At 38.7% G+C, this 17,655-nt stretch overlaps 1 protein-coding gene across 2 annotated transcripts; it reads right to left on the bottom strand.

Moving 5' to 3' along the window:
* Positions 1–51: 51 nt before the first annotated feature.
* c6 (complement component 6) lies at positions 52–16,535 on the bottom strand. 2 transcript variants are annotated; one of them, XM_034210786.1, is made up of 18 exons: positions 16,396–16,535; positions 15,238–15,414; positions 13,554–13,713; positions 11,425–11,569; positions 10,619–10,760; positions 9,977–10,115; positions 9,348–9,542; positions 8,802–9,045; positions 8,141–8,263; positions 7,348–7,514; positions 6,760–6,985; positions 6,065–6,233; positions 5,333–5,444; positions 5,055–5,187; positions 4,719–4,913; positions 3,419–3,506; positions 2,778–3,022; positions 52–1,365 (listed from the first exon to the last, which is right to left on the bottom strand). In XM_034210786.1, exons 2-18 carry the CDS (start codon positions 15,381–15,383, stop codon positions 1,184–1,186), a joined length of 2,811 nt encoding a protein of 936 aa, XP_034066677.1. In that variant the 5' UTR covers positions 15,384–15,414; positions 16,396–16,535; the 3' UTR covers positions 52–1,183. The 2 variants fall into 2 exon arrangements, with proteins under 2 accessions (XP_034066677.1, XP_034066678.1); XM_034210787.1 differs by having other exon boundaries at positions 13,554–13,674.
* Positions 16,536–17,655: the final 1,120 nt, after the last annotated feature.

Here is a 17,655-nt window from a genome sequence, read left to right as displayed (position 1 = left end):
GAATCAAAAGTTATGATAACAAATAACGTGTTAATGAATCATTTCAATACATTTTAGATCTCTAAATATACCTTTATTTTTAAGATCCTACAGTTATGGAAGTCTGTGTTTTTCAAAAGTATGTTGGACCAGTGTAAAGTAGAAAATAAGACAAAACAATGTGTCTTTAGGGTGAAATAATTCAAGTTCTTTCCAACAGAACTCAAGATTTTCAAAAAATTATGAAAGCATATATCAACAGCTTATTACTTACTAACAATCGAAACAGTTTGATTTCCTAACACATATGAAATGAGACAAGTCAAATTCCAACCAAAGGACTTGTTTACATTCACAATTTGAATGCACATTTTGAAGTATCGCATAAGAAAAGCTGTATGAAAGCCTCAAATACGCTTTATGCCTTGGCCAGAGTTGAGTATTAAGCATGAATGGATTCTAGAAACAAAAATTGGAAAACAGGAAAAAGGTAAAACACTTTGTACATTACCATTATATGAGTGAAGGAACTACTCATACTATAGTATAAACCATTGTGAATGGCAACTTGGACCTATACAATTTTTTAAAAAAAACAACGTTGTCAATCTAAAATGAAGGCAGATTCTGCAACGGCATGGCTTGTTTTTGCCACAAATGTTTTCAGAAATACATTTTATATACTTTTCGTAACAGGAGAACATTTCCAAACAAGTCAAAATGGTGGTTACCTTTCTAATCTGAGGGCATACAATGGAGGAGACGCTGTTGGCATGTTCCCTCACTAAACATTTCCATGGTAACGCAAGTTCAACCAATCAGAGATGTCGTTTTTACACAATCATTCTTCTTGACATAAGGTTGATATCATAAACTTCTGGATTTTATGGAAGCACCATCTTGGATTCATTGACCTTTAAAAAATCTGCTATTCAAAATATACTTATTATTACTTCCATAATTTACAATTGTTCTCAATTTAGCAACGTTATTTGCTTTCCATTTGGAGCAGTTACGTGTGCCTTTGATAAGGGTTAGGGTTGGTTGGGGTTAGGGCTACTTACTCTTGATCTTTGAACCCAAGTATACTTGCTTGCCATTCCAGTTGTATAAGTGTATGAGTAACATAATAATATTGTGCAATATATGCTTATGACAATACAGTCAGATGTTTAGATGGATTCATAGAAAAGCACATGAAGGATCATCTGGACTCACAGACGCCTTCATTGAGAATCTCAAACTGATAGTCGATGCATTTGAGGGCGGTCATGGAGCACAGGTCCATGCTGCGAGTCCTCTGGGTCCGGGTCAGCTTCACACAGAACATGTTGGCTTCACCTCTGGGGCAGTCCCGAGCAGCTTTGCACTCACACTTCTTTAATGCTGAGAACAGACGAGAGTTAACGTTATGATCTTTTTTTTAACGATATCAATGTGAAAACTACTTTGATGAATGAAGAATCCATGCTGAAACACTATGAGTGACTGCAAGCTAACAATACAACTTAAAAAATGATGAAGAAATTCCAGTGAATTTATCTCAAAGGAACATTTGATTATTTTTACACAGTTTTTGCCATTACTGTATTTGGTTGGTAATTAAAAATAATCTGCTGGATACACTCTGAAAACATGAGCACAACCAAAACAAGGCAAATGTTCCCAAAACATATTACAGCCTAAGGGTTTGCTTCCGTGAGCATTGACGAAAACTATGACAAAATACTGTATGTTCCCAACAACCTTTTTTTCCATGACTATGACAAGACCATGCGCACCATGCTGTGAATGAACCTGGCCCTTCCTACATCCAGGACATGGTTAAACTGTATACCCCAGCACGTGCACTCCGCTCTGCATCAGCCAAACAGCTCGCTGCACCCGCACTGCGAGGGGGACCCAAGTTCCCATCAGCAAAAACACGTGGGTTTGCTATCCTGGCTCCAAAATGGTTGAATGAGCTCCCCATTGACATCAGGACGGCAGATAGCTTACACATCTTCCGGCGCAGACTGAAAACTCATCTCTTTCGACTCCACTTCGAGCGATAGAATTATTAACAAAGCACTTATATACTAATAAAGGACTGGCTTATCTAAAGCCAGTTGAGTAGCACTTGAAATGTTTGGCTCTATGAAACCTGATGTACTTATATGATTCTGTTTTCTTCAAGGTTGTGTCTTCCTGGTCGAATGTACTTATTGTAAGTCACTTTGGATAAAAGCGTCAGCTAAATGCAATGTAATGTAATGTAAAAAGACGATGACGAATCGGCACAGATTTTCATTAAACGCCAACACTTAGTATATCAAAATTCAATATAGTTCATGAAAAAGACAACTAATACCGGTACTAAATGCAGTAAAAAAACTTGACTAAAATGTCTCTTTATCACTATCACTAAAATAAGAAAAATGCCGAGACTTTTAGTCGAATAAAACTAGCTTGGAAAAAAAACGTTTGACTTATTACGATAAAAATGAACAAATACACAGAATTAACAATAGGACCAAATAAAAAGGCTAACAATAAAAGAATACCTCCAATTGAAGTTGTTAACAGTTTTACAGAAAATGTATAATGATTTTTTTTTGGGAAACCAATAATTGAGTACTGCATATCTAGACCCTTCATATATTCGTAGGCTGGCTAAAATGACTTTATTGAACCTCAGTTGGTTGTCTCACACTGGCAGAATAAAAGAAAAAGTAATAGAATGCTATACTCTGTCTAAATCATTTATTCGAATCAATGCAAAATCATAATGTAAAATGTTTTGTGTCCGACCAACTCACCAGAGCAGGTCTCCCATTCGTAACATGTGTCGAGGTTACAGGGCTCCTGAGCCGAGCTCTTGGAGGACATGTTGGCTCTGAAGTTGGCCCACTCCAGTTTAGCTGCATCCACCTCGTCACATGACCCCTCGCTGACGAAGAAGAGCGGATCGCTGTGGCAACGACCGGCATGGAAGGAGCAGAGGGACATCGCCACGGTAACACTGAGGTCAATGTTCAGGATACACAGAGTCTCGGGTTGTGAACTACACACACACACACACACACATTTTTGTTGTTATATGAAATGCGCAAATAAAATCTAAGATAGTAGTAATACAATATTTGTATATATTTGTTTTATACACCACAATGGATTAAATGCAACTAAAAGTGCTTCACATCAGGATAACTAGAAAATCTCAGCATAACGACTTAGTTTCAATTATTTGCATTTAAAAATTATACTTTTTATAGTACCACAACGAATAAAATGCAACTAAATGTGATTCACAAAAGGATAAATACATTTATATCAAGAAATATAAGGAACATAGAATAATTTAACAACAAATATACAATTGATTTAATTGAAAACATGTAATTAATAAATACGAAGACATATAGATAGAAAGATTGAAAAATGATTGAGAAAAACGTACAGGCAGCTCTCTCTTTGAATGCAGACACATTTAGAGTCCTGCAGTTTCTCTCCTGGCCCGCACTGACTCTCAGGAACAAACGGTTCCTCTGCAAACAGGAAGTACACAGAAACCAGATTTTAGCTGTCTCATTCATGCATAGTATTTTACATACAAAACCCGAGCCCCATTTGGGTCTGTCTCATTTAGTTTGTGGGACACAGTCCTGGATATTTCCCACATATAGGTAAGGGAACACAGCTGCGTGCTACTCTTTATCAGAGGCGGGGAACCAGATGCGAGTCTGCCGAACCAACCAGCTACTCCTTATCTGTGAAGCGTTCTTTGTCATAAAGCCATGGTGTTAGAAAACACTGATGATAAAGCAACATTCTCATGCAGGACGGTTTTCACTAAGCGCAGCAGAAGTTATGGTTTCCCGGCCATTGAAGAGCTTACAAAGATTGTGCTTTATTGAAAGTGTGTTCAAACTTAATATTTATATAGCTTCTCGTTACGCCATTCAAGTGTGGCAGTTGGTTAAAAATCAAAACTCTTTTTAAGTTATGTGGTCTGACAACACGTCTTATGACCCAATTCTGATTTAATCATAGTGCTAACACTCTGAATAATTCAGTTTCAGTTGAACATAGGAAAAACAACAAGATCAGTAATTATGTGACAATGTCCATAAGTGACATGTTGATTTGAACTATCGCTAACATTTGATTTGCAAAAAGCTTCAAATAAATAATACTAATGATATACATGGGTTAAGATTGTATATCTAAAACATAACTTCGTTTATGTCTAGATCAGTGTTTCTCAAACTTTTTCACACCAAGGACCACTTAACCAATAAAAAAACACTCGCAGACCACCTAACTCCACAAATATCCAAAAACACATCGTTTTTCTAGAACAGATTACAAATCGCTTGAAAATTGTACAAACAGGTGGCAACATGTGTGACGAAGGTGTTGCGCTGGGCTATATCATGCAATCTAAAGTGAAACTTAACCTCGCTCCATTGCGGAGATATTCCCGCGAGAGTGCGGAAAACTTAAATTAACTTATTTATTTAAAATGTGAAATGTTACCAATATACTCACGGACCACTAGGGGGCGCTCACGGACCACCAGTGGTCCGCGGACCACACTTTGAGAAGCACTGGTCGAGACTGACGCATTGCAAAAACCATGGGAATCTCACTTTCTTTAAGCCTCTTTGCAATAAACCTGCATTAAAAGCATTGGTTCTAGAAGTTTTGTTTCTACATTTGCATGACTCTGGGATATCTAAAAGAGCAATCTACTGTACCATCTGAGCAGCGTAGGTCAGCAGGTAGGGGAGGCTCCCAGATGAGACTGTCGCTGCATTTGTAAAGGCCCGATGGCATCGGTCTCAGGCTCGACTCGTCACAGTTCAGTCCCACTGATTCCCCCACTCTGTACTGCTCTTTGGTGGGGAACAGCGTCATGCCTTCAGGGATCTCAGGAGGAAGGCACAGTTTCCCTGAGAATCACGATTTTAAATCAATGTAACACACTGGAGCAGAAATATTACAGTCCTCGCGTGTATCGAGAATGACCTTACAGAAATGTGTGGATGTATGATTACCAATTTACAACGTTTCATGTGAGAAGGCAAACTTACTGATGCATCTTCCTTTTGGTTGTTGCCACGTGCCATCAGGAAGACAGTTGATGAACTGAAAGCCCTCCAGGTCAAAGCCAGTGAAGCACTGGAACTCCTCATCCTCACCAAAGTCATAATACTGTTTCGCTTTCTGTCAGAGGAGGCAGTTATTTGTATTAAGTTACATGGTTAGCCACCATATAGGAGCTTTGATCTGAGCAGCTGCTGCAATGTGCGTTAGATGTCACAATGCTGACACTTTCTAGGACTAAATTAGTGGAAAGTGTAAGTGTTACCCTGAGGAAGCTGTTGGTGGGCCTCTGTGGCCTCAGACAGCCCTCCACACCAGGTGGCAGCGTGTCCTTCCAGCCTATAGTGAAGTCGTCATCATTGTCACACGTGACCTGGCTGGACACAAAAACATGGAACATACAATAAATCCTAAATGATACACTTAAAAAGAGAAAATACAAGCTTGACTACAACCTAATTGTGTTAATGTAAGTTGAAATGTCTGCAGCAACATATATGGTGTATAAATCAGCATTCAAAGTGTGCTTATAAGATTGTGTAAGAGAAACAATCTTAACATCAAAAATATCTTATTTTAACATTTGATTTCAATCAGTGAGATTTTATGGTGATTTATATATTTTTAGTTAGTCACATAATAGGAATTCTGGATGCATAAAGGGGTCATTGGGGGGGAATGTTTTATTTAAATGGTTATTTAGGTAGTCAACTAAAAGACACCTAAAGCACCAGATAAATACATTTTGGTTACAATTTGCAATATAATAATTTTCTTGAGTTTTGAACTACTGGGGTCAAATTGACCCTAGAGGATAAAGGGTGTAAAGTAAATCTGAGGATAACAGGAGGGTTAATTCTAGTGAAAAATACATTTTAATGAGATCACCATGCCATGTTTAGTTAACTTTACTCCATGTGATTTGATGCTAGCTGTGTAACTTTCTTTGACTTTTCAATAATGTCTCAACACATTCAAAGCAAACTGTTTTTCCTACTTTTCAAAGATGGAGATGTGACACGGGTCCTCCTGTTTGTCAGGGCCCTTGCAGGGTTGGCCTCCTCTGAGGGGGGCGGGGTTATCGCACCGTCTCGTCCGATGTCTTTTCATCGTCGCTCCACAACGACTCCACGGCCCCCAGCAGCTCCAGTAACCATCCACCACCTCTGTGGAGATTACAAATCAATCCATACCAAAACATCACCAAACCTAGTTTAAATGGAACTGTGTTTTAGCTTAAACGTCTAAAGTACTATATACAGACTGCAGTGTTCTTCACATGATCTCACACATAAGATCAAACTCATGAATTTGCAAGTCAGGGAGGTAAAAACATACATTTATACTATGAGAGAGATAAAACAAAGGCTGTGTGTTGTTCATAATTAAATGAAAAAAGATCACTTTGAGATTCTGGACCATTTGGATTAATTTTGATAGTATGGAGTTGTGTTATGCTTGCAGCTGCAACATTAAACTGATTTTCTTACAACACTAATTGAAGCCCTTGACTTTCATCCTAATAGCCACACTTGCTGAGGCTCATGGTTATTCTCACCATACCAAAGCGAAGGGAAATACAGCATTTCCTAGAAACAATGTTTACCTTATTCAAATTCAAGATCATCAAAAGAAAATGTTGAACAATACTTTGTTGTCTTCTATTTTCTTGTTCATCAGGATGTTGTGTACCTGAAGTAATGTCCGGAGCTCGTTTTTCACAGTTTGTGCCAAAAGTGCCGGTTTGGCAAACACACTTGCACTCTGTCCCGGAGAGAACCGCCCTGCCGTTGTTGGGGCACGGAGAGCACTTGCAGGTATCAAACTCGTCCATGTACTGCAGCAGGGCCTTTCTCAGGTGTCTCCTCTTCGTGGCGGCACAAGGGATCCCCCGAACCAGATTTATGATGGGAAGCACCTGGACAAATACAGACAGACAACTTAGAGTCTATGCATGACATTAATGCACACAATGTACAACAATATCTGTTTTCTTTTTTTTGTATTACTGCCGATTTTTATTCCATAGTTAATTCCATTCCATTGCAATGTAAATACTGTTATATTTGACTATATTTTGTATATTCTTCTAGTTCTCTACCTGTGTTTTGAATTCTTCTTGTTTTACTTTTATGTATGCACCACGACACCAAGTCAAATTCCTCGTACGTGTAAACCTACTTGGTAATAAACCTGTTTCTGATTCTGAGACAAGAAGGCAACATCAGCTTTTTGTAGAATTGAGTTTTGTCATTTTGAATTTCAGTGGTATTTGATTACTTTGTATTCAATCACAGCAGGGTTGTCCAGAACAGACTTTGCCCAGTTTTTAAAGACTGTTGAGTCCGGGGCGGGGCGCTCCCTCTCCCAGGCCAGAGCCGCGGCCTCTCCAGCTCGACCTCCTTTCGCCATGGAGAAAGACTTCTCTGATGCCTTAATGTACGAGCCTAGACCAACGCAATGAAAAGCAGTTAGGAATCAAGAAAGGCAAGGCAAGTTTAGTTATATAGCACCTTTCAACACAAGGCAATTCAAAGTGCTTTACAAGATGAAAGCCATTAAGAGCATTAAGAAGCATATTATAACATGGCATTTAAAAACACTCATTTAAAAGCAAAGATAATAAAACATGAATAACAAAGGAACATGAATACAAGTTACAGTTCAGTGTGAGATACGAGTATATCTAATGTGTATATATGACCCAATATGTATATATGTTCACTTTCATCTCTTATTTAATTTTTTTTTTTTATCATTTTAATTTGTATCTTTGATTTGATCTTAAATTGTATTAATCTGTGCTATCCTGTTTTTCATTCGTACCCTGTTGCTGTCAAACTACTGAATTTCCCCACGGGGATCAATAAAGCTCCATCTTATCTTATCTCTTATCCATTAAAAGAAGCGGCAAAAAGAAAAGTCTTCAGCCTGGATTTAAAAGTAGTTGCAGCCGACCTGCAGGTTTCTGGGAGTTTGTTCCAGATATTTGGAGCTTAATAACTGAACGCTGCTTCTCCATGTTCAGTTCTGGTTCTAGAAAGTGGGCTGTCTGTCAGTATGAGTAACACACCTTGATATTTCTCAGTCATCCTGTCGTCGGAGCACCGGGTTACACTGCTGTGTTCTGAGTAGAGAATGATGGTCCAGGTGGACTCTCGGCCCAGACAGCTTTTGATGTGCTCTTCTGTCTCACCTGGAGATGATGAGCAACATGTCTGTTACAATCAAAACACTGTAGCACTGTATGCGTAGCCTTTTACATTTAGATATTAAAGGTTCGCAACTTTTTTCTCAGTTCTTTTTATAGCTTCATGAGATATTTTTATTTTGTACACAATGGTAGTGAGTATTGGTACAGTTATTCAACTAAAAGTACATTGCAAGGCCCATTTTAGTAATGATAAAATAATGTATTCTCTTTTCACTTCATTTTTCCTTTAATGAAAATTCAAAACAAATATAAAATCAATCTTAAAACCTGTTCTATCGTATCTGTGTATTTGGAAGTTAACATACATTTCTTACATGGAAATCCCTTCAATTTGGGTTACATTGAACTGGCCTTTCTGAAAATGTGTTAATACATACAGTATTTGACATACAGTAACACAACATCAGTTAGATATCAAGGAAAATAAATGATGTATACCATCCAAGCAGCATCAGAAACAGTCTGGACTTTAGCCCAGGGTGTAATTCCGGATTTTGACCACCGGGTTGTGCTATAATACCTGAAGTGGTGAGCTCCTCTCGGCTGTACTGGTACAACAGGTCATAATGGCCTCCCAGTTTCCCTGAGCTGTAGTAGTGTGTGCCGAAACGCTGGAAGATGTCCCTGTAGAGAGCGTAACTGTAGTCCAGAGGAAGAGCGTGGAGGAACTGGAGGAAAGGCAGCGACAGGACGAGGTCCCCCGGGTCCCTCACCTTGAACGTGGATACAGGAAGAACCTGGTGCACCCTGTAAAACTTGGAGTCCTACGGAAGGAAATATAGGACATAAAACAGGAAAAATGGAAATGCATGCATGTGTAGAGATTCGTATATATATATGTATGTGTTGTGTGTGTGTGTATACATTTGTGCACGTATGTACATTGTGGGGACCATGTAACAGACCGTGAGATCTAAGGACACTTTTGAAAAACGGGGAAATTTGCACCGGGCATCACTTTTTTTATTTCTAGGATGGTGTTAAGGGATGAGTTAATGCATTACATTCATAAAGCTTCTCACAATTATATTGCTAAAATGTGTTTGTTGTTGTTGGAGTCACTCACCGTTTTCTTTGAAGCTTCAAAAGCTTCCTTGTTAGAGCTGCTATGGGACATAGATGTTCCACTGAAGAAAAAGATGGGGAAGAAAAAGATGTTTCGACCTGGTTGGTTGTCAGTAGAGGAGTCTGATGATCTCTTTTGGACAGACTCGGTGTGGAGCGGCTCGGGCGCAATGCTGAAGTCCTCCAGCTGTCCAACCTTTACAACCAGAATGTTTGTAAATCAAAGTCTAAAATAATAAGGACAGTAACAAAATAGCTAAACAAATGTCAAATTGTAACGTTGAAGCCTATATGTGTAGGATTGCAAATCCCTATCCATTGCTGCTCTTCCACACATACTACAGCAGATGGAAATAATGACACTGAATTTGTTGATCCAGTTTTACTTGAGATAGTCAGATTGTCGTAATATTTGTTCCTTCAAAAAAGGTATAATGCAGTTTTGCACTTTAAGAGCCAAGCTACCATTAGGGTTCCACCATTATTATTGGCCACTTTTCTGTCACTACAGTATGTTTCGGGTTTAGGACATTCTAGCAGAAACAGGCGGAAACAGATGCCACTGAGATGTGGGTGGTGAGGGCTTGAAACAAACCAATAGTTATTGCAATTAATAATTATTAATAGTACCTTAATTTCAAAACTTTCAAAGTTATGAGGGATGCGGTGGTAAAGCAATGTGGTCGGAGGTCTCCTGATGATGCAACTTCCTCCCATAAACATGTTGTCCAGTACCGCTGCCCTGGGCTCTTCTGCCAGAGCATCAAACCTACACAAACAAATCAGTAAGAAGTCAAATCTCATGGAATCTGTTTGGTGCAATTAGCACCAAAGTCCAACAATTCATTGGCTGCCCGAAATGATTGGTCGATAACAGATGGATAAAGAATTTGCAGAGCAAGAAACTGAAGCATGTAATATATATGCTTATGTTAGAGTGAAGTATTGTGTGTTGTATGTGATATCTTAAACGGTTTAAATAAAACCTTTCAATAGTTTATTGTTCGCTAACATTTGTATTAAAAATCTATAAATTGTATACATTATGTCAACAACATTTACAAGCATTTGAATAAATATAATTGTGTTTCGGTCTTTGCAGCAGTGGTACAGGACTTTTAATGAAGCAGTGCAAGTTGTACTAATAGAAATTCTGTGTTGTAAGAAAGGCCAGAAGAGCACTTGACAGAAAGGAATGTATTTATGGACACAGCTGAAAGAAATGTTAGGAAAACTGTAAACTCAGCAGTGACTTTCTGACCATCAGCTCACCCATTCCCCACCAGGTCAGCGCCGGGGGCCACTCTCTTCTCCGCTGGACACACAATTTTGAGGTCGCCACAGTCCCTCTCATCCGAGTTATCTCCACAGTCGTTCTGCCTGTTGCACGTTAACGTGGAGTTTATGCAGCGTCCTGTAGCACAAAGGAGGTTTTGAAGAAGATAACATTTTGGTTTGGTTTTTATCTGTGTCTGTGATTAGAAAGAAACTTCCCTGGCTGATTATATATATTGATGAACAAAGACTTTTTGTATTACAATGTTTTACAAATGAGACATGTTATTAAAGATGTGCTTATTTGCATACGTTTACAGAACAGATTATGGAAAACATTTTATTGTATTCCTTTTTCATTCTGTTTACATATTGGAATCAAATGATTTGACAGAGGGAATGTTTGAACACTGCACATACCTGTACAAAAAAAGAAACACATTTTGGCATTCAAGTTCTACATAAACCATTGTAATATAGATGGGAAAAATTGCTGGAAAATGTGCAGTACGTTATAAAAGTAGGGATTTATTAAGTATGAGAAAATAAAAAAATAACTTTAAGAACAAACATTTTTTTTTTGGAAAGGGGTTAACTTGAGATGAATATAACAGTAGGGTGAAAGTAGGCTTTTCATGGAAACGAAATAGCCTCAAAAAAGTGTGATTTTTCCAGTTTGTTGTTTCTTCAATCAGCAAGGAAAATGATCATTAAAAAAACATAACAAATTGACCACATTGGAAGATTGTACATGTGTGATGTTTCGCGTCGCTTCTTTTACACACCAGTCAAAGTCTAATTACCATTATCGCACTTGAAGTCTTCTCTGCAGTCGACGGGGGGTAGCTTGCACTCAGTGGAGGGGTAACAGGGCCTCTCCTCCGTCAGCTGCACGCTGCAGGCCGATCCACCAAACTGGGACGGCCTCTGGATCGACCGCGTCCGAAACTGTGGTAACAACATGTGAGAAATACTGGTTGAGATTTGTATTTATTAAATTTAAATGTACACTTTAAAGGTCACCTATTATGCAAAATCCCCTTTCATGTCTCTTCTACATCAACATGTGTCTCCTCTTCTTCATGTCTCTTCTACATCAACATGTGTCCCCTCTTCTTCATGTCTCTTCTACATCAACATGTGTCCCCTCTTCTTCATGTCTCTTCTACATCAACATGTGTCCCCTCTTTTTCATGTCTCTTCTACATCAACATGTGTCCCTTCTTCTCCATGTCTCTTCTACATCAACATGTGTCCCCTCTTCTTCATGTCTCTTCTACATCAACATGTGTCCCCTCTTCTTCATGTCTCTTCTACATCAACATGTGTCCCCTCTTCTTCATGTCTCTTCTACATCAACATGTGTCTCCTCTTCTTCATGTCTCTTCTACATCAACATGTGTCCCCTCTTCTTCATGTCTCTTCTACATCAACATGTGTCCCCTCTTTTTCATGTCTCTTCTACATCAACATGTGTCCCCTCTTTTTCATGTCTCTTCTACATCAACATGTGTCCCCTCTTCTTCATGTCTCTTCTACATCAACATGTGTCCCCTCTTCTTCATGTCTCTTCTACATCAACATGTGTCCCCTCTTCTTCATGTCTCTTCTACATCAACATGTGTCCCCTCTTCTTCATGTCTCTTCTACATCAACATGTGTCCCTTATTCTCCATGTCTCTTCTACATCAACATGTGTCCCCTCTTCTTCATGTCTCTTCTACATCAACATGTGTCCCCTCTTCTTCATGTCTCTTCTACATCAACATGTGTCCCCTCTTCTTCATGTCTCTTCTACATCAACATGTGTCCCTTCTTCTTCATGTCTCTTCTACATCAACATGTGTCCCCTCTTCTTCATGTCTCTTCTACATCAACATGTGTCCCCTCTTCTTCATGTCTCTTCTACATCAACATGTGTCCCCTCTTCTTCATGTCTCTTCTACATCAACATGTGTCCTCTCTTCTTCATGTCTCTTCTACATCAACATGTGTCCCCTCTTCTTCATGTCTCTTCTACATCAACGTGTGTCCCCTCTGTGGAAAGAGATTCCGAAAGTTTCAGGAACAAAGATTCTCTCTCTTTTTGTCCTGATCCATTTCTATAAAAACCTGTCTGAAAATGAGCTGATCAGATTTTGGCCACTTTATGATGTCATAACGATGTGTTGGCTTGTGTAACCATTAGCCAATCAGCAACCAAGGTAACCCCCCCCCCCCCCCCTTATCACCTGAATGTCCTCCTAGAACACCATTGAGTTCTTTTTAACCAAATCTCTCTCAGAGGGGCGTGGGGAGGGGCTCCTTATTTTCATCTAAAGTAACAGACAGAGAATCAGCACTTTGGAAACAGGGCTGAAACAGAGGGGATTATGGGTAATGCTGCAATGATCTGTTTGGTGTTTCGAGCCAAACACTTCAGAGACATGTTTGTATAGATCTGAGAACTATAATAAAGTAGTGAAAAACAGTATAATATGGGGACCTTTAAAGTTGTAACCAATGACTAAGTAATCAATAAGGTCTAACGGCTGTTTCTTGGTTTTTACATATCTTAGGTACTTAAATAAACCATGAAACCTATGAGCTTCATATCACAATTCGCAGAAAAGCCTCAACCCTTTCTTTAATGATACACCCGTTTGTCCTTAAGCACATGTAAAGACATTATTTTGCCCCCAAAAGCTAAAACAAATGTTCATTTTTAATTTCAATGTAATTTATTGAACACCTTGCCTCAAAGGCAACCTTTCATTATGTGGACAAGATGTGTTGGTGCTTGAAATGGGTTAACCAAAGTCTTAGCTTCACAAAAGTAGTGTCACATACAATATACAGGATTGAGTCCTTAATCCAGAAATGAGTTCGCATTTTAGCACTTTTGGTTCCCTCGTCTCAAAGTCAATGTGTTTTTAATGTTTTTGGTTCTTGCCTGTTTCTGAGCGCAGGGCGAGCAGTCGGACCACGTCCCAAACTCCGTCAGCAGGCAGTTGATCGGACAGCTCTGCTCGTTACAAGCTCTCCTGTCGTGTTTCTCACACAGCTGACGGCAGCTATTCTTCCAGTAATAATCATCGTTATAATTAATGTTCCTGTCAAACATAATACACAAAAAAAGAAACGTAAAAAAAATCCCTTTTACATGCAGCAGATGTTGGCATCACAGTATGAACCAGGCATTTGTATTTCACAATCCTAACTGAAATCAGAAGAGGAAAGAAAGAAAAAACGTTTCAAATGACAGTATTTCACAATTTTCCTGGCTCAATGTTCGGTTTCAATTTGCTAAATTGTTGATAACACGCTTTGCTCCTAAATCTGGCCTCCGAAGCCATTCTGTGTTCAGATCCTTCATAGAGTGAACGTAGTAATACACACTACCACAAGTAGACAAGCATACACCCTTACTGATGAAAGCTGATGTTAAGTAAAATCATCCAAATGCACTTAAAGTATCTAAAGTAAAAGTATTGATTGTGCAAAAAAAACATCCCTTTAGTGTATTACTTTTGAGGTTTTTGGATAATAATAATTTTGCCCATGAAAAGCAAAGGAAATGTGTTAGCATTTGACCACTTATAGTGCCCTCGTCTCGAAGACAACGTTTTTGTTATCTTGTTTTTGATGAGATGCCTGAAATAAGATCTTTTCATGAGTTTATAAGAATAACAGCCATTTCCAGATTTGTGATGATGCAATATCAGCCGATCCCAGAGGTTTTTAATTAGTTATTTTACCTCAAGTGAAATGTATCAACACATAATGAAGCATTTCGTCCTTTAGTTTATCAAAAACATCTGTTAATACATTGTGCTTACTGGACAGGAAGAGGATACAAAGACTGTAATCTGAAAAGCTGTCAGATATATGTTGGACAGTCTCTTAGATGCAGTAGAATAAAAGAATAGTTGCATAAAATGGAAATACTCAAGTAAAAAACAATAACATCAATTGTGTACTTCAGTACATGTTAGGAAAATATCACTTGTCACCGGCTTGAGTTTCAATCTCAGGATCCATGTATTTGTGATCCTCTCCAGAATGGAAGTAGTCGTCACATACAGAGCATCAACTAGTTCCTGAACAGTGTCCTTCACATGCTGATATCCAAGAGAGGGAGTTACACAGTCACAAGATGGAGGAATACCGGTTTTATAGGTAAGCATGCATCCTGTCATTTACAAAATACTGAGTTTTTTCTCAAACTTCTGACTTTTTCTCAAACTTCTGACTTTTTTTCAAAATTCTGACTTTTTTTCAAAATTCTGACTTTTTCTCAAAATCTCAAAATTCAGATTTTTAGAGAGAGGGAGTTACACAGTCACAAGATGGAGGAGTAGAAAGCAGTCTTCAATGTTTACTTCAGATTAGCTCCACGTCAGAAATGAGCATGCTTGTCATATATCTCTCTCCATAGAGGCTGAATCATCATGTTAATCACATAGCTATCATATGCCTCAAACAGTCCTGATGCTCTTCTAGGTAATCACACATCCTGTCATGTTCACAGCTACAGTTGGGATACCTTTGTTATCACGTGACTCTGATATTGGAAGAGTACATTCAGTATTTTCCCAACAGTACAGTATTTAGGTCAATGTACTTTTGTGTCTCACCTGGATCTGTACTGTGTGCCGTGGTTGCAGGTCCTGGAGCAGAAGGACCAGGACCCCCAGGGGTAGCGGTCACAGAAACAGGCGAGGCCGGCTGAGGTCCAGCCGAGCAGCAGCAGCAGCACCAATAACCCCCGGGAAGACGCCATGAGGGTGGGGGGGGGGGAAACTGCACTTTCTCTGAGAATAATGTCCAGAATATCATCATCAGATGCATCACACTGTATGTCTGTGTGTTAAGAGGTGTTGGAAGAAATACTTTTCTTTCAATTTGGACAAAGCAAGGCTATTACATCCTGCTAAGCTAGGCTAACCATTTTTCTGACCACAGGTTGGTCCTAAAATATCTTACTCTGGAAAGGTTGATTTCAAACTAAACCGCAATAACCTATAAAAACAAAGTGCTGTTGAAATCGTCCTGTGGGGATTGTCCACATTATTGAGCATGTAAGTCACTTTGGATAAAAGCATCTAGGCTATAATGTAATGTAATTTCCATAGAGGAACTTCCTAATAAAGTGTTCTCAACATGTTCACATGACTGGAGTTAGAAAACTGCTCTAACTTAAATCTGCTTGACTCTACTCAGGCAATTTAAAATGCTGCAGCACTTTACTGCAGTGCGTCCTCCAGGATTTGCAATCCGTCTTTGCATTTACAAATGTTTCAACAAAGTCTATTTAAAAAATAATAATTTTGTAAGCACTTCACATTTCATTAATAAAGTGAAAAGATACAGAAGTGTTTGGAACCAGGCAAAAGAGAAAAAAGGAGGAAGACTTATTGTAATTTGCATCTCCAGAATAATGTCCAAATTCTAGCCGTAAAATGTATTCTCAAGATAACGAGTTTAATGTTGAAATGTTAAATTAATTCTTCATGGGAAAATGCTCTTGGTGTAATTCAACTTCACCGTCAAAAAAGAACATAAATCTTGCTCTTCTGATTAAGCTTTTCATATTCCTCGCATTAATACTGACTTTATTGTTGACATTATGACCTTATTTGGTATGCAAAATTAAAACATAACTTCTGTTATTTTGCTGCCTGTAATTGAGTGTTTTACATAATGCATTAAAATGCATTTAATAATAAAAAAGACAACAAAAGAAAGCAAGTACAATAGGGTTGTGTCCAAAAAATAAGCAAAATCTGACTTACCACGCACACTGAAGTCCTCTTGATCAGATATTAAGGCTTTAGTATGTTAATATTCACGCAGTTAGGAGTCCTCTCACTGAGTCCACTCGGCACTGCAGGCAGAACTCAATCTGAGTTTGGGTTTGTTGCAGAAAGGTAAAACCCCCTGTGATTTCCCAATCTGTTCCCAAAAACATCTGAAAATAAGAAATACTAATATCCAAACACAGCAGCACATGAAGTTCTTACACAACCATCTTGTCCTTTATTTTTATGAGATGGGAAGAGCTCTGGAGTTTCCCGGCTGCAGAGATGTAAACCAGATGTTCCTTGTTTGAGACTTGACGGATAACGATACCGAGGGGGAGACAAATATATTTTCTTTCAACACTTTCAGATTCTTTTTTACAATCTGGCAATGCACACCATCAAGATTGCTCAATGCTCCACAAATACATACATCAAATATACCTCAAATATTAATATTAGAAACATATACTTTGAAAAGAAAATTCAGGAATTTGCACTTGCAATCAGAGGTTGCACACATGACAGAAATCTGGCAACATGGAAATAATTTTGATTGAAACAAAGATCACCGTAAAGGCAGAGTTAGCACATGTGTCTAAAACATTACATTTAAATGTGATTCTTAAGAAATATATTTTTGTGTTTTGTTTTGTTTGATTTGAGATAAATATATAGTTGGGAACATATTAGAAATGACTCTTACTAGCATACGATTGCTATCAATGCAGTCTGTGTGTTAAGAGGTGTTGGAAGAGTTTCTCATTTCGCTCTATTTGCTCTTTCTAGCCCTGTTTTTGCAGGGGCTGATTCTGTGACGTAGCTTTAATGCAAATGAGCTGCAGCTGACCACGCCCCCTTGCAGGAGAGGGGAGCGTGCTTTGAGATCAGCTGCTGGGCTGTCAGAAGAGGGGGAGAAAAAGAGATCTCCGTCCTCCGTGTTTTATCTTATAGGATTATATATAGTCATTATTCATTTGTTTTAAAGCTCAATAAATAACAAAGAAGACCTTTGACCGGCACTTTTCTAATTTTGTCCGGAAGATTTAAACTTTAACGGACATGTTGACCGGCGGAAAAAAAATCTAACTGAAACTCTGCCGCACGGTCCCCTCGTTCCTTGAAAGAGGCGGAGAGGTGGGTGTTTGTCATCTGCTGGTGGACTAACCGGAGAGAATTACAGCGCTTGTCTCGACGGGGAGGGAGAAAAAGAGCCAGAGCGGAGAATAAACAGAAGGGCTACCATGGCAACCA

Source organism: Gymnodraco acuticeps, unplaced genomic scaffold (assembly GCF_902827175.1).
Source record: "Gymnodraco acuticeps unplaced genomic scaffold, fGymAcu1.1, whole genome shotgun sequence".
In the NCBI taxonomy this organism is placed as follows: Eukaryota; Metazoa; Chordata; class Actinopteri; order Perciformes; family Bathydraconidae; genus Gymnodraco; species Gymnodraco acuticeps.
Note: the sequence above shows the minus strand (reverse complement) of the source record. Positions and strands in the feature narration are given on the sequence as shown.